This window comes from Acanthisitta chloris, unplaced genomic scaffold (genome assembly GCF_000695815.1).
Source record: "Acanthisitta chloris isolate BGI_N310 unplaced genomic scaffold, ASM69581v1 scaffold29705, whole genome shotgun sequence".
Classification (NCBI taxonomy): Eukaryota; Metazoa; Chordata; class Aves; order Passeriformes; family Acanthisittidae; genus Acanthisitta; species Acanthisitta chloris.
The window spans coordinates 8,815-31,622 of NW_008672581.1; the positions used below are offsets into that span (position 1 = coordinate 8,815).

Consider the following 22,808-nt stretch of genomic DNA (forward strand, 5'->3'; position numbering starts at 1 on the left):
TCAAGGCTTCTCGTGATTTTACACAAAGTAAGCTGCTACTTATAATAGGATTGAAATCAGCTCTGACATCCTTGTGATTGAGAAGAGATTCCACTGAAATTATAGAGCTTGTCCACCTTGGTCACTGTAATTTGGCGAAGAACTTGGCCTATCCTCAGAAAGTGGCCCAGATGGCACACTCTTTTCTAGGCCACTGGCTTCTAGTGAAGGTATGTATTGTGTCACAATGATGTGGTTTGTTCATGATCTGCAAGAATTGCTATAGATCCTGGCTTTTAATTTTTTCTAACATAACACTTTGTGTGTGAGGAGTGGACACGTCAACTTTGGAAGAAAGAGCTTTAGGCTATATACTTGATGAAATCTGTAATCAAATTATACCTTGATTTCTACAAACTATGGATAAGGTGACTGTGTGTATAAAAACTGAAGTCTATTTTCCTATGGATAAAACACAACAATTGGTTATTGGAAGAATATTTGGAAATTCACAATGAAGATTTATTATAATCATGCCTGAAAAGTAAATAATTGGCATCTTTACATGAAGTAACCAAGTTTGTAATGCCTCACTAAAAGTGTTTTACTTGATGATTCAAAGAATAATATCCACAAGGACTGAATTTTCTAAGCAACAGAATTATTAGCAAGAGCTGACTGCCATTTGGGAAGCAAACATGGCTAGTCTTGCATTGGAATGTACTGCTGCTTAAATACAAGAGACTTTGAAAGCAAATGTGAAAGCACATACAGCTCATGGTCATTTATATAAAGAAGTTAATATATAAAAAAGGTTTGTAAAAATGCATTGCTTGACATATGTTCCCATTCCCACTGTGACTTGGATTCCAATATATTAACACTGGCAGTCTAGCCTTACAGAGAAAAAACAATGTAACTATTTTATAATATTTAAAATTTTATATAAAATTTATTTTTTAAAATACTATGAATATTTTAATTCAAGGTAGCAGATGCAGGATACATACTGGTATATTTTGGTATATTACTGCTGACCTTCTTAGCAGCAAGTCAACATATTTTTTCCATTCCTTAGCCACATCTCCGTATCTGCTGGCAATATCTTAGGCTAAATATATAGTATTTTATGTCATGTAAAGTGGAGCAACCACAACTATATTTTAACCATGACAAAGAGGCAGATGTACATATACTTGTGAGAAAGCATCTCCCCAGAAAGTTCACTGGCCAAAGGATTAAATCATCCAGAGTGCATTCTTTATCACTTAAGTGTTTTAGGGGTTTTTGTTGGTTTTTTTTTCAAATATGAATTAAATATGGCCTTTTGTGAGTCCAGAACACAACCTAGTATTTTTGGCAGGACAAGCGTCTCCCTGCTTTGCAAAGCAAAAATGAAAAACTCCAACCTATCATTTTAGGGAGATGAGACTTGTTGAGAGGTGATTATCTAACTGAGTTCTCTGTGTCTTACAGTCTTTTCTTCTGTATCCCTACCATTTGTAGTGCTTTCGATCTTTCAGGTACCTTCTTTGCAGAAAAGATCTGTTTTCCTAAGTATTTTTATACAATCAAGTAGGGCCAAAAGGAGTATTTTAATTCCTCCTTGGAGTTCTGATACAGCTGCTGTCCAGGGCAGGGCTTTCATCAGGCTGATGATGACTGAGGCATGCACAGTGTTTGGGGTAGGTTTGGTTGCTCTTCACATTTTTTTTTACTTCCTTTGGTTCAGAAAGAGACTCTGTGGGAGATGTCTAAAAGGTGAGACTCAAAAAAAGAGAAATTATATCCTATCTCTACTAGTGTTTTCATCACTTGGAGGTCTTCTAAGAAACTTCTGCCTTGAAAATTTTTGGTTTAATTTTATAGGTTAACTCTTACTCAGGAGGACTCACCCCTCATCTGTGGAGAGATGATGTTGGCAGATCTCAACTTCATTTAATGAATCTCTTCTACATGAAAGCACATGATAAAAATGGTTTGGTATATAGGCAAAGAATCAGCATGTGTGTTATTCGATGCTGCATGTGAGAGATGTATCTGCAGAAGTTCAAATGGGAATTGGCAATCCCACTGGATAAAGTAGTATTAAAATGCAGCCTGCAAAGTTTCTTTCAGGGAAATCTTATGTCTCCTTTCCTATCATAAGCTGTAATTATATACACATTTGGGACAGAGAGTAGTGTCTTCCACATGAAGATCTACTCACTACTCATATGAAAGAATTCATATGTTGTCTTCGTTATCTGCATGGTTTGAAGAATAAATGTACATACTATATAGTTTGATTAGATGAGCTGGTAGAAGTGCATCATTTTATGCAGAGGTATCTTCAAGAATCTACAGCATTAACTACTACAGTGTTATGAATCAGTGTTTCCAATACTGCAGTAGAATTCCTAGACTTGTACTGTCAGGAGGCAGTAATAACAAAATGTTGGCAGCAACAACTAGTAGGTAATGGTTTAGGATGGTCTATACTGTGTTTCAGAATACCCACAGGTTTTGCTGTGCTAGTTCAGTGGGGTTTTTGTGTATGGATATGAGGCTGTTTTAAATTGTTAATTGTGACAGAGTGTTAGAAAGCATTAACTCAATAAGCAAACAAAAGTTTGCTTTCATTAAAATGAAAAGGATTCAAGTAATTTTGACACCGTACTTGTGCTACTGTGCAGCTTTGCCTATTTGCACATGCAGAGTTGTGAATTGGGAAACGATGATGCTGTTTGTTCCAGTTTTCAGAAATCCTCCAAACACATTTAGTGAATTGCAGCTCCAGAAATACTTTTAATGAGGCACTCAGACTGAATGTGTTCAGTGATTAGGAAGTATACTTTTTAACTAGGCAAAATCTTTTAAGAACATTATTTAAATGACTGTAAAGAGAAGGAAAGTTATGAAACAAAAATAGATTAATTAAGTCTGCAGCACTTGGTTGCATAGTCATAGCTGGTACAAATAAGAGTAGGTGCATCAAAGTAAACATAGCTATGTAGGTGTAACTTTTTTTTTAAACAAAGATTATACTGAAGAGTAGGGAGTAAGGATGCAAATTAGGACCCTGCAAAGTGAAGGGTAATGTTTAGGACACAACATAAGTTTACATAATTCTGAGCAGCTTTGAATTAAAAATTTAGAAAAAAAAGTTACATGAAAAAGAAGTAATACTTTCTATTAAACATCAGAAATGTCTGAAAGTGACTATTTCTGGGTAAATCTTGCTCTCACATGTAGTTTCTGGCAAAGAAAAATAAGAGCCATATGGAGACCTTTATGCCACCTCCTTGCTTGTGTCTCAGTGAAGTAGTTCATTGTGTCAGAAAATATAATTAACAGTAAAGCATCAGAAACAATTAGATTAGGCAGGTTAGCAGTCTACCAATATGTACTTCTGACCATTAAAAAAATATAGTAGTCTTCCATAATATTCCTTTGCAACTGTAATAGTACAAAGTTGCATATTTTCTTCATATGTGTATTTCAGGCTAATGATACTTTGCTAGATTATTACCCTGATACTAAAGTACTTTTCCCCAAGTTTATATTGCTAATATCTCAAAAGGAAAAAAAAAAAAGGCAGACATTTTGCATTTAAACATATAATTTTTGTGTCCTATTGATATTTAGAAGCTTTTGTTTACATGTTAGTGATTTAAACAAATGTAGAGGATTTAAGTTTGAAAGAAATATTCTTTCACAGATTAAACTACTCAGAAGTAACAAGATTTTTGAATTGCTGACTTTGTATAGAGCACTTCATTTTAAAGTAAATGTGTAGCAGTTGTTCTCTCAAACACTTGAACCTCATTTATAGAAAGGTAGGCAAGTACAAACATTTAATTTATCCAAATTCACTATAAATTTACAATGAAATCTATTTAGAAATAGGTTGCTCATGGGAGGGCCTTTTTGAGAATAAGTGATGGAAGCTGTTAATGAAAGTTGAAAACCTGGTCATTGAACAACAACTCTAGAGGTGAAATTCTGATGGCATTTTTGTCACAAATCATTAGTGGTTATTGTCACTACTCACTCTCAGTATGGGTGTCAGGATCTGAAAACCATCTGCAACTGCCAACAGAACACTAGCAATGTGACTTATGTTTTGCTAATTTTTGTCTGGGATCATACACTGCAGCTATTAACTGAATGTTTACTTCTGTCTGAGAAATGAAGGTATATCAGCTGTTGAACTAATCTAAGAAAAATTACCAGGTGCTTCTTGCACATTTTGCCTTTGATTCTGACCCTGCGTGGTTGTGCTATGGATAGCCTGGCATGTTTGTTTTCCACGTTCTGTGACCAGTCTTTTTTTTTCCACTAGGCATGCATCAGAAGGAAAAAATACCAAAATGATCATTTTTCATATTCTACACATAGGAGTTATATCCTATGTTTGCTTGGCATGTTTCGTCTCTTGATGCAGAGAGAAATAGGAACTCTGGTGGGACAACACAAATGTTGGGAATAAGAACAATCCTTTCCTTAGAGTAAAGTAGAAGCAACTTCTGAGGGTGAGGAATAGTGTGATTAGTAATGTTTTTGTAAAATTTTTTGAGCTATTATTAAAGTCAGGAAAAAATACGAGTCTCCAAAGATTTGTAGAACAGTCATTTATAGCTTTGAATGCCTTTCCAAATGGTACCTTCTACATCAGTTACCAACAAGGATTTTTGTCTAACAGGAAATATTAAAGATGATGCCTGGAGTTTCTGAAAAGTGATAAAAACAGTTCTAAGAAAGAGGTATGACCTGCATCCCTCAAAGCAGTGTTTAACTGCCTACATTACCTGACATCCAGAGAACAAAGGTTTCCAAAAGAGAGACTGATAAGGTACAAATACCTGCATGTAGGCTACATCTTCTGAAAGGGTGCCAGGATTTGTCTGGTAGAAGGTGGAAGCCAGACAATATAGATTACTGTATTTTTCATCAAGTGGTTTGTACCATCTGTATATATTTTATGTGTGCCTTTTGAGAGGCAAAGAGTCTAACTTAGATCCCCCTAGGCTTTGTTCTCTGCCTCTACACCTACCACTTGGCATAAGATGTAGCCAGTAGAAGAAAACTAAGGTTCTTGGGACTTATTTCTTGTCTTAGTTGCAACAGCTGCAAAACAGATGTAGGCTGACATGAGTTCTGCCAAGAATCTTTTCCAAGTCTCCCACCCATTTTCCACCAAAGAGAAGCTAGTCAGGTGATATGAACAGAGACCTGAAGGTCAGAAAGAAATGGGAGTTCCCAATTCTGGCAGTGTAGAGACTGTTAAAAAGAAACAATCAGTAAACCTAACTTTACCACTTTGGAAATGAAAAAAAAATTCTAAAATTATTATTCCAAGCAGTACAACATCAACAGGACAGAAAAGGCAGTCAGTACATGAACCATAGCAATACTGCAGCAAGAAAGTCATATGACAGCAGGAGTTCATATCTCATGTTCACCTAAGTGGCATCCATCTAAGTCTCTTCCTAGATACATTTTCAATATCTATTCTATATCTATGTATTAAGATACATTTTCAACATCTAATGCATTAAGCAAAATATAATTTTCTTGTTGGCTAGTTCTTTGTTGAAACAAATTTCCTAAGATTCCAGTTGTTCTGTTGCATGAACATCAGTATTAAGTGGGAGTCACCTTTTTGTGTACCTGTCCCAGGTTTCTATGTGCCTCTCCAGCTTCTGCTTTCAGCAGTTTGAATATACCATGTGGAGATTTTCAGAGAATCTTGACTGCTATGAATGCATTCAATGACATTCTCAACAAATAAATAAAACCCTGTAACCTTTCCACTGTGTCAGTCTGCTGATGTGCTGACCAAACTGTGGCTGTCAGGCACTTAGAATCCAGTATTGACTTAAAGGTAGTATCCAGCAATGGAAGTTATATCTAAATAACCATTTGCACAGGATCTGTGAGGGCTAACATTGCTAGGAGTCCTGAATCCTTTGTGTGGGCAAAGATGAAGGACAAATGCTACTCATGTGGTGATATTCCCTTTCCTTATCAGTATTCCTTTCCTTTCCACTATTCCAAGAACCTGTAATTTAGGCGCTAACCGCAATTGTAAATTGGGAATTCAGAACCATAAACTCTGAATGTTATGAAAAACTATAAGGTTTTACTGACTGTAGAGCAAATCAGTTTTCCTTATGGAACCACATGCTTGCAGAAAAATTGCGAATGTTGTAAGTCTCAGTCACTTACCAAGATCAATATCCTCTGGGGAGACCTCTGAATGGGTACTCCTGAAATTTTTCCCCTTTGAATATTCCCAATAGCATTAGCTACCAAGGTTTTACACCATTGACACTTCTTTCTGTTGCATATCCAGGCTTATGTCTTCAATTCTAGTATTTGATTTTTGATACGGTATCAGTGTCATCTGTAGGTACATTACTTTTATTTAAGGTCACAACCTTTAGTTTGTAAACCAGTGAGCCATGGATCTTTCTTACAGCAAGTATGGGAAGACATCTTGGCTCATGGCCTCACACAGACACAGGATTACCAAGACAGTTATAAGACAACTTTAACAATGATGTGTGAAATACATTTCTCTGTCATGCTGCAGATAAGGGCTATGCACACCCGCCTGCTTTCAAATATGTACAAAACACGTCTGATGGTATAAGAATGGTAAGCCCACATGCTAAGAATAATGACTTAGCTATTTCTCTTCAGTGATTCTTTGGACTGCTGATATAGGGGCTTAAGTATTTAAGTTTGGGTTATCTACCTATGTATTTGGACCTTATAATGAGGTGGCACATTAGGAAATTTTAAGGAAGAAAAGTAACGTGCATGTTCCTGCAACAGAAAAATGTGGAGAGAAGTTACAGTAACTCTAGTTTGCCAACTAGTATGAAGGAATAAATGTGAGTTTCTAGGTTTAAGGTGGTTTTGATCTGTCAAGTTTTCTATGTAGAGTTTGGATAATGGACCTTGGCCCCACACTGTAGTCAATGAGTTTGCCATCGAATGGAGTCCTATCCTAGGAAATCCCTGCTCCAGTTGTGGCTGAACAGCTTCCAAATCCACTCAATAAGTTTGGTGGATACTCTCAGTCATACAGACAGCACTACACTGCACATTTTAAAAAAAATTCTGTGTGTCATTGCAGCAAAAGTAAAGAGGTTTGGTGATCTGAAGCCATTAGCTTTAAAACATTTTAAATTAATGACTATACCATTGAGTCAAGCATCAACAGTTCTTATTAAAAAAACAACAAACCACCAAAGTTCCTTTCCAAGAACCAGAGTGACTGACAAAAAGTGAAAACATTTTTATACCTTTATAAAATGTAGATTTGAAACCAGACTCATTGGCCAGTTGGACAGTCTCAGGCATGCCGATGATTCATCTGACACAGAGTCCCAGGGAGTGATTTCTTGTGGGCCAGTTCATTTGGATGTTGATGCAGGTTTCTATTTAAATCAGCAGCTGAAGTGTGAATTAATCTGTGACATTTTTAAGATGGTTCGTAAGGCCAGAATTTGACTAATGATACTCCTACTGATCTCCTGCTAATTTTGGATTTATAGGTGTTGTATCTTACCCAAACTTATAAATGTCTGGTCCTTTTTTTTTCCTTTTATTTTTCCACTCTCTCAGGGTTTTTTTCCAGGGCTTTTTTTCTTCTTTACAGTTTGAACTCTTTTCATTTATTTAAACAGACTTGACTGACAGCAATTGAATGACTGTCACTGAGTTTAGTAGTTTGGGTCAGGACCAAATGTACCTGTTTCTGAGAGTAAAAGGGATCATGGAAATGACAATGAAACTTTCAGCAAAGCTCCTCTGATTGTGGCCAAAGTATTCCTGAGGTAATGAGCTGTAGTGGTAGCAAATTTCCTATACTGATACCAGCTGTGGCAACACTTCCTTACCTGGGCAAAATGTCCTTACCTGCACCATGGCATGAATAGGAGAAGATCCCATGGGACATGCTGACCAATTTCTTTTTGCTGTGTTTTCAATTTCCTATGCTTTGTCTGTTAGCTTTCCCTGAAAGTATAACCAGAGTAAACCTTAAAGTGTATGCTTTAAAACAGAGCTTTGGCTTAAGGTATTAGTGAAATGATAGGAGAGATTCTTGAAGTATTACTTCATTAAAACTAATCAAATGATACACATCCTGTACTGGTTGGATGCACTGAGAGTTGCCAGAAGTGGGAAGGAGTTGAAGCTTTGCAGAAATTCTACAGAGAATTGTTAGAAAATGAAACACTGCAACATTCTAAGCTAAAGTTTGACATGCATGAATGGAAGCAGCAGATCACGTCTGCCACAATTACTGCTGCTTTCCTGATATACAGTGAAGACTCCATAGGAATGAAAGCACAGGTGTGTTTCTGAGAGGGGAAAGTTCGAAGAATGTAATGTTAGCTTACTGTTTTCTTTGGGCTTGTTTTGTATTTAGCTGCACCCTTGTCATTACATCCAGTTTTGCATTTTTTTTTCCAGATTCCCAAGAAGGAAACTACAAGACAGAGGTCAACAGTAAACCCAGGAAGGAAAGGACAGCTTTCACCAAGGAGCAGATCAGAGAGCTAGAAGCAGAATTTGCTCATCACAACTATTTGACCAGGCTGAGGCGATATGAGATAGCAGTAAACCTTGACCTCACTGAAAGACAGGTACTGATGCAAAATAATGGAACTTAAATGCTTGCCTAATATACACCCATGGTTAGTAGCTCCTCACAGTAGAGCTTTTGTTTATAATATAGTTATGTTGATATATTACATTGAATGATTTTAGCAAAATTATACGCATTTATTATATCTCTGATATGCAAGTAATTTATATTTTTCTATATACCACTTAAAGATTAGTTTCATCTAGTAGGCAGAGATGGAAGAGAAAAGCACAAGTTACATATCTGTTGCACTGGTGCACATCTTTTCTAATCTATGCACACTGATGTCAGTGAAGTGGTGGTAGGTCCCAAATAGTGTATGCACGAGCAGTTGATTTGCCTGCATGCAACAACTTGGTTTAGTCTATTAAATATATGCAGTTGCCATTTGTCCAGTGTTTCTGAACATCCTGTTTCCAGATGGCAGCAAGAATGGGAACACCAGCAAAACTGAAATACAGGCATTTTAAACCACTTTATCTTACCCTGCTCTGTGAAAGCAGAGGAGATGATGGAATTTCTTATCACTGTTACTGGTTTCCTGCTAACTAAACCCTGGTCCAGGAAACACTTCTGCACGTGCTTAAGTTTCATCATGCATGTTGTCACATTGATTTCTAATGGAAATATGTGTGCTATGCATGTACTGAAGTGTTTCAGGATCTCATCTCTATACACTAAATAGGTAGTGAAGTCACATCTCATTTGAGATCAACATACAAATTTTTTAAAATGTGGTTTAGTAAAGATGTTTAAAACAGTGGACTTGAGTACACTAAATCTGATTAAATATTACCTACATTTATCATTAAAAATGGAAAGGTTTTTTTCCACCAATACACAGTCATTTTTCTTGAGGAATCAATATTAGATTGAGGGATTTCCTTAGATGCAATCAGTAAGATGATGATATATTCAAAGGAAGGTATCAAAATGCCATGATTTGTGAACTCTACGTATAACAAATTGTGCAGTTTTCTTGAGGTTCATTAACACCTGCTATAAATAGACATATGAGCAAAAATCCAGCTTTTTCCATAAAAATGATTACAAGTTTACTCATACAAGCAAATGCAACAGTTTTTTCCTCTGAAAGCTTCTAGAAAATGGCTGCCCCTTCCAGCTTGTCAAGAAGAATACTCAAGTATTCCACATTCCAGGTTCCACTGGGGTAATTTTCAGTTACTTAGATATACTTGTTATATTTGTGAAGCACACTATTTTGTATCAAACAATAGATAAAATGTTGCCCTTTTTGTTTTGACTGACAAAGGTAACCTGACACAAACAGATTAACAGCTGATTTTGGTAGCTAAGGGGAGGAGGCATGGATTCTAGTCTCAGTGACAAAGGTAGAGTTGGTATGAAATTGAACAATAATAAATAAATTTAAAAAAAGCATCTGCTGGTCAGTTTGACAGGAATCAGTCAACTGAATTCATAAAAATATACCCCCGTATTTAATAATGGTGCATTTGGCATCGAATTTAACTGTTCTCCATAGTAAGTTCTATATTCTTCTCTTCAAAGATTAGGTTGAGTAGTACAACTAAATGAAGAAACCGTTCTCTATCCTAAAGGAAACAGACAATCTAAAAACATGTAACATACTGAAAAGGGTCAGATAAATATTGAATATTCTCTCTGAAAAGGCAGTCAAGTTACACAAGTGCAGAGAATTCATTTAAATCATGGGTGTACTTGCTGTTTTCTAGGTGTGACAAAATGTCAGTCTTAAGCGTTCTTTTGATAATTGTGATAAATTCTATAAAATTGTCATAAGTGTATTTAATTATGCAGTCTAATTCTTCTCTGCTTCCCCAGATTATCACAGAGTGACAACTGAGCTGTTAGAGATAACTCCCTTCCTTCCTTCCTTCCTGCTTTCCTGCCTTCTTTCCTTCCTTCCTGCTAAAGCCACCCTTGCTTAGAAGAGGAAAGCATGAAGATTTTTAGCTTGATAGAATCCAGTTCTGTATCTTGCCACAATGAAATGGTCTGAAAGAAGAAGAAGAAACAAAAAAAGCATAAATACTGTATTTTTAATCAAAAACAAATAGAAATTCCAGATGTATTTTTCAGTTTCTAAATCATACTAAGCCAAGTAATGATGTCACCCCAAATATTATAAACTAGAAATGTCTCTTTTAAATTAAATGTATTGCTTTGATAGGAAAATGGTGTAAATAGACATGGAACTGGGTGTGGGTTTCCATGATATATAGCAGTCTTCAGAAGCTGAATGCCGTAGTTCAAAAGACTTGACCCTTCTTGCATACTTGTTTTACATCAGTATTCCTTCACCGATTAAAAAAATACTTCAGGCTGAGCATGGTGTGGCACTGACATTTTTTTCTCTTCAGTTGAGTGAATTCATACTCAGGACCCATTTTTCCATCATTAACAGAATCAATTATTATGCTTGAGTGAGAAAACAGCACTTATTTGCATACTTATTACTGTTACTACTTTTTTTAAGCAGCTGTCCCAACAGAGGAGATCATATATGGTATCTACCTTAAACAGATGTAATACAATGACCTGTCAGAGATCATATTTGGTACCTACCTTAAACAGATGTAATACAATGACAAAAAACTAGCAATGGGTATTGGATGAACTAATGTATCTGCTCAAAAAATAGTTTTGAGAGCAGACCTAAACCCTGATGGAATTATTTGTTTAGCATTATTGTTTTCACTAGGATTTTAAAAAATGACAAGCATATTATTCAGAGGCAGAATGACCAAATCATATTTGGTACCTACCTTAAACAGATGTAATACAATGACAAAAAACTAGCAATGGGTATTGGATGAACTAATGTATCTGCTCAAAAAATAGTTTTGAGAGCAGACCTAAACCCTGATGGAATTATTTGTTTAGCATTATTGTTTTCACTAGGATTTTAAAAAATGACAAGCATATTATTCAGAGGCAGAATGACCAAAAATAATCTGGGCAAAGTATTGTTGGGTCATCATAAAGTTACAACTTTCAGTTAATTCCCAAGATGTGAGATAAATCATGGAATCTATTATCTTAAGAAAGCTCTATCTTCCTCTTGACTATAGTGATAATTTCAACCATACGCCACAGCTTAAAAGAGGCATTGGCCAACTAACACTTCATAATTACCTTTCTGGCATTTAAACAAGCTGCAGAAAAAAACATATGTCTGACGGTATTTAAAAAGCTATATAGGGTCTTAAAGTTTTCTGCAGTCATCAAAATAAGGCTCCATTTGACTTTTGAAATAACTTACAAGATCAGTTCAAACATAAATGACTCATGGAAGGCCATTTCACAAAAATAAATAATGAAAAAAACCCTCACAACATATGGATCAGGAGAAGGAAGTAATCCTATCACTCCTTAAAAAGGAAACCTGAGTTACAACACAGGAGGATGAAATGAAATAAGTGCCTCAACTGCCTAGATACTAAGAGTGCACTTTGAGAGCATTATAAGCACATCTGGTGGTAGGATGGCTCTATTATGGTATTGTAAGAATTCCAGTATAGGTACATATAATTCCTGCTCCATCTCCTATAGAGTGCACTCACAGTCCCAGCTCAGCCAGCAGTTAATAATTTTCAGCTGGCCAGGATTCTACTATATTTTGAAGAGCTAGTTAGACTAAAAACTGTCTTAGCTCCATAGATATTTGTAACCTTGACAAGCGCATTCTTGGCTTTTTTTGTACATCCAGATAAACTTGGAGAAGGTTCCATGAAGCTTTTTAATATCTCGCTGTGGGATGAGGAGAGGAAGCAGCTGCAGTGGGGTATCAGAGGCGTGGCAAAATGGACATTTTTATGGAGTTGATCCTGCCAAATATAGAAAGAGTAGGAGATCTTTCCACCTCGCAAGATCTTTTTGCATGGAGCTAATCAAAGGAGTAATGTTGCAGTTCTGCAGGCTAGCTAAGGTTACCGGAATAAACAGTCCAAATGTGTAATGCTTCTGTTTGCCAACATAAACGGAAAATCCCACCTAGTCAGATTAAATTCTGCTGATGGCAATGAGAAGTTTGATTTCTTCTCAGCTTTTATTTCCAATGCCTACCCAGAAGCCACCAATCATAAAAGGCCTGAAGCTATTGATTTTGCATAGACAAAGGGCAAAATTTCGTCGAAATGAAGAGTACTTTTGCATCTGTGTTTGGCTTCCATGTATGTGGTACCAACACGAGATGAGTGACAAAGGAAGAAGCTTTGTGATGCCTTTTTCTACCAGAGATGGAAGCAATCAGCACTATTTTTTAAATTATACTTTGGTATAGTACCATAACCCACACTGTAAGACTGCATTGTTATGACCATATAAATACTAAATGAAATTTACCATGAGAAAAGTTTTCTCCAGACCTGGTTACCTCAGTGTTTCATCACAAGAAACTTCATGAAAAATATTTTCAGCATTGTAGAGCTCCAGGGAGGCTAATCACTGCATTTTTTAGGCTTGACTTGTAAAGTAAAAGTAGCATACGTTTGTCACCTGGATGAGAAACCAGGAGTTCAGTGTTCCTCAATCATGTGTTTGTTCTGCACCACCTCTGGAAGTGTAAATGCCTCTCCAGGCATCACATGGCACAACTAGTTTCCTACTTTAGGAAGCTAGATTTCTGAGGTTGAGTGGTGAAATTATTCCCTTGTATACTTCCATAGAATATCAAACAATGGATTGATAGGACAGGCTTGACCATATCTGCCTGATTTGTTGTGCTGTCACATCTTCCCTGAAAAGCAGCTGCTCATTCTATGCTTCCATGTGTTAAGCACTCTATACACACTATAATGAGTTTATGTGGCTTGAAATCCTTTAGATTGTTTGTTTATTTAAAGTAACACTCCTAATAAAATAGAACTTACATATTTGTCTTGAGCAATATAAATGCCAGCAGTAAGAGGAAAGAATGCACCTAGAAAACCTAATTGTAAATTGGGCATAATTCTGATCTGTACAATTATTTTTTTTCAAAAAGTACATGGCAAAACTTCAATCAGCATATTTACTTTTGTAGTATTGATTGTATTCAAACAAGCAACTCCATGTGCAAAGATCCAAGTGCCTCAAGCTGTTAGTAGTGAATGGACCCTACACCTGCAAAGAAACCATGTGAGGTTTTGGGTGGGGAGAAACCTCTGTCTGTGCCAAGCAGCATATGTGTTATAGACAAAAATATTAGCAGTTCATACAGCTGCTTTTACAAAGTGTGTGAGGCTCTGCCATTACTTATCCCTGTCCTTTCTTACACTCAAGTTGAAAAAGATGCACCTTCTTCTGTCATCCGTTTAAGGAGATAGGAGCTTTTAAGGTTTGTCATTTATGGTCACTTTAAGAAATAGACAGAAGAAATCAGTGGGGAACAAATAGTATTGGAGAGTTAAAAATGAACATGTAGAATAAAGGGGATTTTTTTTTTTTATGCAGGCCACTGAAAAATGTAGAATCTCTTTCAGGTTTCACTCGTAACTGCTCCTCAAGCATTTGCCTTTCTTTGTATGAAAGTAGTAGCAGAAAGAAGCATCAGCACAATCATCCAAAAGCCAGTCTTGATTACCCACCATCTTTTAACTTTCACATTCAGTTGACCTGAGCAAAATGGGTGCAGAATGATGCATGGTTTTCTTACCATGACATAAAATGCTTCATATGTGAGTAATTCATGGAGAGAAATGCCTACACAAAGAAGAGGAAAGTTTAGCTACAGGTGATCTTCCCCACGAATTACTTTTCCACCATGTGTTTCTTTCATAGATTTTGAATCACAGAATCATGGAATCATGAAATTGTTTGGGTTAGAAAGGACCTTAAAGATTATCAAGTTCCAACACCCCTGTCATGGGACCACTAGACCAGGTTGCTCAGAACCCCATACATCCTGGCCTCAAACACCTCCAGGGATGGGGAGTTCAGTCTTTCTGGGCAACCTGTTCCAGTGCCTCATCACCCTCAGTAAAGAATTTCTTCTTAATACCTAATCTAAAATTACCCTCCTTCAGCTGAAGACCATTCCCTATCACTTCATGCCCTTATCAGAAGTCCCTTTCCATCCTTCCTGTAAATCCCCTTTAGGTACTATACATATGTAAAGAAATGGGATGAAAGTAGACTCTAAAAAGATATATTACAGGATATTAAGGTAGAACGAGTTCTAGCTGCAGCCCCACAAATTGCCTTTCTTTGTCTTTGACCAAAAATGATAGATCAATTTTATAAAAATTAAATACTTTGTTAGATTATTAGTAGTAGTATTATTATAAGACAGTAGGAGGAAAGAACCTGAAATAGTATGCCCTTTCTGCTTGAGGTATGTTACCAGTGAAAGAGGTTTTGAATAGGAAGGGTTAGCTGTTTGATCATGACATTAGTTTTGAAGATCACTGGTGAAGAAGGTGGCAGTTCTTTGGATGGAGTAGAGGGAGCTAGACTGAGTGCTCCCAAAGACTTCTGAAACAAATGAAGTACTCCTATCACTGTTTGCCTCTGAAATATAATGTCTATTCCATCCCTGTCGAAACGTGGGAGGTAGAAAGGAGAATGTATCACCTAAGCAGTACCCAAACCTCAACTGACTTCTGTGTAATGAAAAACCAGAATTCACTCCTACACCTTCCTGGGTGCCAAAAGCTCCAGCTGTCCTTTGTGCACCTGCCAAAACCTCCCCTTCTTCTCAACAGCTGCTGCAAAGTACTTGCACACAATCAGAGCAAAGTCCTGTAATGTAACACGCCGCAGATATTTTAAATCAGTGAGCAGGTGACTGAAGTAATTTTAATCAGAAGGTTCTGGTACCACTCATTAATTTCCAAAAAGGAGTTAATTTTCTCCAAGTGATGGATTTTGGTAATATTTTATAATAACTAAGAAGACATTTAATACTCAGATTTATTTAAACTGGCTTTAACCTCAAAATATATGTAAGATTTTTAAGAGGGAGATTTTATTTTTGGACTAGAAATTGGAATTCCTTTAAATCATATAAGGAAGAAAATCTAGTTTAATTGAATAAAACTACCTTAACTTACTCTGCCATGTATCCAGCATGGCTGAAATGCAGCTGAACTGTTTAAAATCTCTTATCTTTATTTATTGAAGTGAACTGATAACTATGACGACCATTTCTGTAAACATTTTAACTTAATAGATTTAATTCTTCCAACACTTGTATTTATTAACAGGAAAAGAAACTTCTGTTTGTACATTTCTATTTGCTTTTATAAGTTTGCTGAATAAACTAGTATGAAAATACTCTCTATATGCAAAAAGGGTAAGTTTTAGCTGTATAACACAAGTGATTTCTGTAAAGTTCAGGCATTTGACTTTCCTTAAACTTTGGCAGCATAAGTGTACTATCTAAAAACAACAGGAATGTTTTCAGAGCCAAAGAAAGTTGAGAAGTAAACCTCTTTTTTTTTAACTTTGAAAACTCAAGGTTATTTTTTTGTTATTCATATGTTTTTCTGTATTAAAGCAAATTGACAGATTTAAAAATAATAAAAATAAAAGAAAATGCACAATGGCTGACAGGGACAGCATGCTTAAAAGGCTTGATGATTTGGTTTTCATGACAGATCATTTAAGTATAATAAAACACGGATTTTAGGATACTGACTTGAAAGACTCTTACTTAGAAATATGCATCCCTTAAAGCAAAGTAACAGTTTCAACTGGCACAGCACTCTTGTTTCTAATTTTTCAGGTTTTTGAGGTATCAGGCCTCAAATTTTAATCTTGTTTGGGACTCATGCCACTAAAACCTCTAATAGGAAACCTTATTTTAGGAAAGAATTTCAGAGGAGAGCTTTTTTAAAGAGAAAGTAATTTTTTTAAAGAAAGACAGCAGACAGTACAACTAAGGTAGTTTGAATTGTCATACTTAATTTTTTCAGTCAGTTATTTTTAAAGTTAATGTGACTGAAGAGGTCTGCTGAAGAAGGAGCATTAAATCAGAAGTTTAGGAAATAGGCTCATTTTGAGGCAAAATGATGTGTTGATGTTCACATCAGGAAGTTGTATTAAAGATACACATGCAAGACAGCAGATCATGTGGCCTTAAGACTATTAAGGACCAATATCTCATAAGTATATATTAATTACTTTGGTAATGTAGACACTAACAATGTCAACCTCCTTGTTTTGACTCTCCTTCTGTGATTCCTACAGAATAGACCTTAAAATAAATTGGTCACAGCAAAAACGTTTATCTTTTACATCAGGAGATATGCAATGTGAAATTATTTACTCATATCTTAAGTAACAGTCTAATCATCAGATGTGGATATGCAGATGCTAAGCAACTTGTTGACTAAGGGAAAAGAAACGGGACTTTCGTGCCAGTAAGCAGATGTGCTCAAAAGACTGGCTCACAAGTGCTGATTTTGAAACAGCTGTTAGTGCTACCATCATCTTTAATATAGTTCGTTTCCCTCCACTTCCTTTGTTTGCTGTACATACATATGCTTGCTCTATACAGTCAAGTTGTGCTAGTCAGAGGGTGGAGAAGAGGGAGTGCATTTTAATAAATAATAGGCAATCAGGATCTGATTCTGGGAGGTGGTGAGCACTCTCAGATCCTGCTGGAGCTAACTTAGACTTGAAAAACAGCATTAAATGGTTTGCAAAACCCATGGTATTAAATTTGTCACAGTAGATCTTTAAACTACTTTAAAAGGATATAATTTTCTTCAAAAGTTGTAAATAGCACCAGCCATTTCTTTCACTGGGAAAAAATTCAAGAGTTTTTAAGTTCACTTCAGTAAGGTTTTCTTTCTCTCTCCTCTATTTTAATTTAACTTTTTTTTTTTATTTTTCTTTTAGCCATTCTCTCAGTGACTCTTGATCCTTCTGTCTTTTCTCTTTCTCCTCTCTCCTGTTTGTTTCTCAGGGTGTTTGTTATGATTCATGCTTTGTGCAGCTCCTTTAAGTTTTAAATGGGTTGTATGTTTAAAAAGCATGTTTTCCCATGAATCCAGATAAATTAATGCTGTGAAGTACTTCACTAAAAGTTTGCTTCACTTCCTTCCCATTACAAAAATATAGATGGATCACGTATCAGTAACAACTATACCCTTCATAATTGACTCTTCAGTTCCAAAGGAAGTTCAGAATTCCAATATCTGAGTTTGACCTCAAGAGGAAATAACAAGTGAAGTACCTGTCTCATATTATTAGCCCATAAGCCTTAACATCTTAATCTAGAGTCTATGAGCTGTATGGAAAAACTCCCGTTGACATTAGTGTACTTTTGGATCAAGTCAAATGTGGACTTCAGTAGTTTATAATGGAAGACATAGAGAAATATCTATAAAAATTACCTGATGTATTCCCTCATATAAACTCATAATATTTTCAATTATAATTGAACTATAATTCAACTATAATTGATTTCTAGCATTTGAAAATAATATTTGACATATCAAATAAAGCAATGTCTTATTTTATATTCTCCAAGTAAACAAGATGCAGATTATTTAAAGTAATTAACAAAAAAGCCTTTAAACATTTTTTTTCTGATTATAATTGTTAGCATTTTCTCTTTATGAGAAGACTATATGCGAGTCAGTAGTATATTTTCTCCTGTGGGAGAGGGTTACTCTCTTCCTTCTGCCCTCAAGAAAGTGCATGCAAAGGTAACTGGAGTTCTTTTAGCTTGATTTTCCTCAAATGTCATGTTTCCCATACAGTGGGTCATGTGCAGACATAGCATTGCATGCTGGGTCCTCTGAGGAATATATAAATGTATCTTGAACTTGAAAAGGGAAGTAATCGTCCTTTAATTGATTTACATGCAGACACTAACCTTGACTCATCCCTGGTGAAGGCACTTTAGGACATGATTGTATGAGCTGGTCTGAGGGTAGGTGATCTAAGTGAAGACGTACTGCCCAGCCTGGCCTTGGGCACTCATTACCTGGCACCTGGTGTCAATCTGTTCTCCTGGGTTTAATGCTCAAGAAGACAGACTGCTCTCAACTGTGGTATTCTGAAATGACCTGAATTATAAAAAGCAGAAGCAAAATATATTGTAATAAAAAATAGAAAACAAATAAAAGAATACTTCATTAAATTGGAGTAAAACATAGTAAAAAATGTCAGGTCAGCAGATATAAGAGTTTAGCTATGTCTGTGAGAGAACAGAAATGAGCACCTGTGTCAGAAGCCAGACAGGAATCATCTTGCTCACCCTTGTCCCATCCAGAAGAGTTTCTGACAATGGCTATGGGAGTATTAGCTTCAGTTTCTCAAATATCCAAATATGAACTGGCTGCATCCAGAAGGCAGTTTGCCTCGATGTCTCCTGTTCCAGTAAGTTTAAGTAGGCTGCATCCAGATTGTCCACTGAAATTTTTGTTTCAAATGTATCATTGTCATTTTTATTGAAACCACATTTTGCATATACATTATTATTTTAGGCTTTCAGTGCTGTGAATTATTCTGTGAATGTTCAAGGACATAAAAATATCTAGAGAATTGCTTAGATTTCTTAACAGTCACTCCAATCCTGTAATTTCTTCTTACCAATTAAAATTCTCTGAGACCTTATTTCAGAAGAAGTGTGATAATATCCTGTAGTACTGTGTTGAATCCAAAGTGTATTATTTTTGATGTGTAGATTATGACTGCAGTTGCATCTAATGCACTGTCTGGCATCAGGACAGTAGCGTCTTTGGCAACGGAAACTTCACTGTTTAAAGAAACACTGCAACAACTCAACAAAATAACGTCATAAATTCCCCAGAAAGTTGCCAATGCTGTACAAATGCTGTACCTTTTTAAAGACACTGTTTCATGGACCCCTCTGATATCAGGCCTGAATATGCTAATTCCCAGCATCACAGCAGCCAGAACTAAATACCTTCCCCTTTACACTCATTTCACTTTACAAGCCAGATTCTTTGGCTCTGATGAATTGACTAGAGGAAAGGATGTGCTGTGCTTTAAGGCTCTTAACTAACCTGGAATCATTTTGCTCTGTTCCCAAGTGATTTGCTTTGACAGCTCACTTTGGCTTTAATAGGAATATAGAGTATAAAAAAATAAATATATCTCTCTTCCTCTCCACACACGTACACAAAGACAGTGACGTTATCTATCAGTTCAATAGTAGTTAAATTTTAATGTCAAATTCAAAGCAATAGTAAAGATTAAACACTGTGATGTTTCCTGGATGTGTAAGACAGATTCAGCAAAACAGCATTTTTGTGGCTCTATTACTCATGTTGTACAATATATCCTGCTGTGCCTGTTCCTTGCTGTTTTAAAACTCTGAAACACATTCTGCTAAACGCAGCAGATACACCAACATTGCAAGATTTCTTGCTTTCTTTCCAAGTGAAATGTTGCAGACATTGTTTATTTTTCTGTTGAACCTTCATGTGAAGAGCTGCACAGACAAACACACGAGAATTTTCAGCAACATTAGCTCTAAACGAATCAAACCCAAAAATGTTCCATTCATACCATTTTCAGTGACAATAACTTGATCTGAAATCAGCCTTTAATCTGGTCTAATATATTTGACAGATGCTATGCAAATCTTTTTTTTCTTTACTTTTCTTTTGGCTATTGAAAAGAAAGTCCTTGTGGTTTGCAGTGCAAATAATTTAGGTTTACTTCTCCCCCATATATTTCCATACAGAGAAGTGGAGGAGGGGAAATGATTTTCAGCTGGAGTAAAATCTTGGGGTTTCATGTGGCTTAAACATGGATAGATTTTTAATCTTACATGCTATGAATTTCGTTTCCATTCTTATCTGAAAATATTTGCTAATTTTGACTCAAATTTATAAATGCTTTGCCCTTTGGCTTTGGGGGTATTTATTTGTCTGAAAAGTCTGACCAGAGTCTATGGCTAAATGCAGCAGAATCAATGATCAATCAGCTAGAATAATGTAAATATCTTTATGAAATTGATGGAGAAGTCTTAATTTTTGATGCTAAGAAGTGCTCTTTCAGATGCTTCAGCAAGTTAAAAAAAAAGCACTTCTGAAGTGCTGCACCTGAAAGTCACCACCAGCTTACAGAAACAAAGCAGAAAGCAATGCCAACTTTTCAGTGCAAGTTCCTTTCCAAAGTAACTACCCTCCTCTGATGATTTCCCTGTTGCTCAAAATGTAGGTTCTTCTGCACAGTCCTTTGATGGGAAGCATTTTGCCTTTATTTCTCTCCCTGACAAAAGGCATTAAAATGTTTGTCAAGAGTATGTGAACTTCTTAATATTTTCTAAAGAGTTCTAAGGTTTTCCTGTGGAGCTGTCTGCAGCAGATAGTCCAGCTGACTTCATGCAGTAACTCCTTTTTTCCTTTACAGTCATCATCCTCACATTGCCAGGGTTACATTCTATCTAAAACTGTATTGCCTGATCTTCAATGAAGGCTTGATAAGTTTTGTACCATGCAGAAAGGCACATTACAAAAATAAGAAAAAAACCCCAAGTGCTGTGCTGCAGCTGGAAAGTTCATTCTTACCTTCAATGACCCCACCCTTTTTTTCTCCTTTTGTCTTCTGTGAAGGTAAAAGTTTGGTTCCAGAACAGACGGATGAAGTGGAAGCGGGTAAAAGGGGGCCAGCAAGGGGCAGCAGCCCGGGAGAAGGAACTGGTGAATGTAAAGAAGGGCACACTGCTCCCCTCTGAGCTCTCTGGCATTGGCGCAGCTGGTCTCCAACACACAGGGGATTCACTAGCGAACGACGACAGCCACGACAGTGACCACAGCTCTGAGCACGCACACTTATGATACACAGAGAGTGTCCCAGCTCCGTTCTCAGGAAAGATGCTTTGCTGGCAAGCCTTACACAGGCATCGTTTACTTATGCAAGTGACTCTGGCAGTGATTTTTAAAGTTGTTATGGAAAAATTCAGGCTTATTGTGTCTGCTTTTCTCGATTTTTAGATGGTTTACAGTAAGTGCCATGTCTTAAAGGTGCCTCAAGAGTGGAGAAGTGGAAGACAAACTTACTTTGAACATTCCAGATTTGTTTGTCATGTTTATGACAGCGGGCAGGTATTTTTGCTTTAGCTTGCACTGAAAATTACATTGCTCTCAACAGACGTTATATTCTGAAAACCACAGTGCCACAAAATCACTATCTAGTGGATAAGAAATGTATTTTAACTCTGTATATATTTACCTTACAGCATTTTCCTGTCTTCACTAATTTTTAGCAATGCATTCATATTAGCTGATGGCAATAGTCACTCATGACAATAAATGGCTTTTTGTCTCTTTATCTTTGTTTTGTTTTTCCAAAGACATACAATACATGCAGATACTTTTGTTCCAGTAGAGAACAATACAATAGTGTCTGCTAGGACACGTCCTTGTATGACAGACAAAACAAACCTTATGTTGCATTTACTATCAACTGCTGCTAATAGGGTATTATTAAACTTACCTAGCTCCTCAATTTTTCCTATCTTATAACTGCAAAAAGTGATTTTTAGGATCATAAGGATAGTCCAATAACCTGCCAAAAATGTCATGTTCCACTCATGTTCAGTGGAAATTTCCCAAAGGAATATTCATTTCTACTTTGTCATAATTGAGTACATTGATAAATACTGACGTTCTGCAGAAATGTTGTTGTTTCGTGTTCAGTTTAAGAAAACACCAGATAAACTGAAAGTTATTATCAACTGCTTATGTTGGTAGAAAACAAAATATGAAGGCATTTCTATATTGTGTCCCATGTGTAAAATCAAGATGCATTTTCTGTTATAAGCTTTTGTGTACATACAGGCAAATACCAAATCCCAAAATTTAATGCAAACCATTGATTGTACTTTGTAAAGAAATATGTTTAATAAATAATCCTTTTTAAATAATTCTGGTCTCTCTACAGTCATTTCATAGGATTCTAAAAGTGATTTTTGCTTAAGCAGCTCTTTTTTGGGGTTTTCGGAACTTTATCTGGGAACAACACAAAGCTGGTTTCAAAGTTAGGCTTTTAATCTTGGATGAAGCTTCTACCTTGATCCATTTGGGAAACCCTTTACTTTATCAGGAAAAAATTAATAGGCAGCTAATGATGTCTTCAGCCAAAATCAACAGGAGTCTGTTAAACCATTTTTTCCAGATTTAGAGCAAATAAAAATGGTTATTTTATTGGAGCTTGTTGAGATGGATCAAAGGGAATAAATATCAGGAAGGGATGCATACCTATCATGCCTTTGTTC

The 22,808-nt window shown here is 36.2% G+C and overlaps 1 protein-coding gene across 1 annotated transcript; it reads left to right on the forward strand.

Moving 5' to 3' along the window:
* Positions 1 to 7,289: 7,289 nt before the first annotated feature.
* LOC103802131 (homeobox protein MOX-2-like) lies at positions 7,290 to 22,450 on the forward strand (the record flags this gene model as incomplete). The annotated part of the gene is made up of 3 exons (XM_009074583.1): positions 7,290 to 7,465; positions 8,449 to 8,621; positions 21,145 to 22,450. Coding segments are annotated over 3 exons (574 nt in total), but the record flags the coding sequence as incomplete, so codon positions are not given.
* Positions 22,451 to 22,808: the final 358 nt, after the last annotated feature.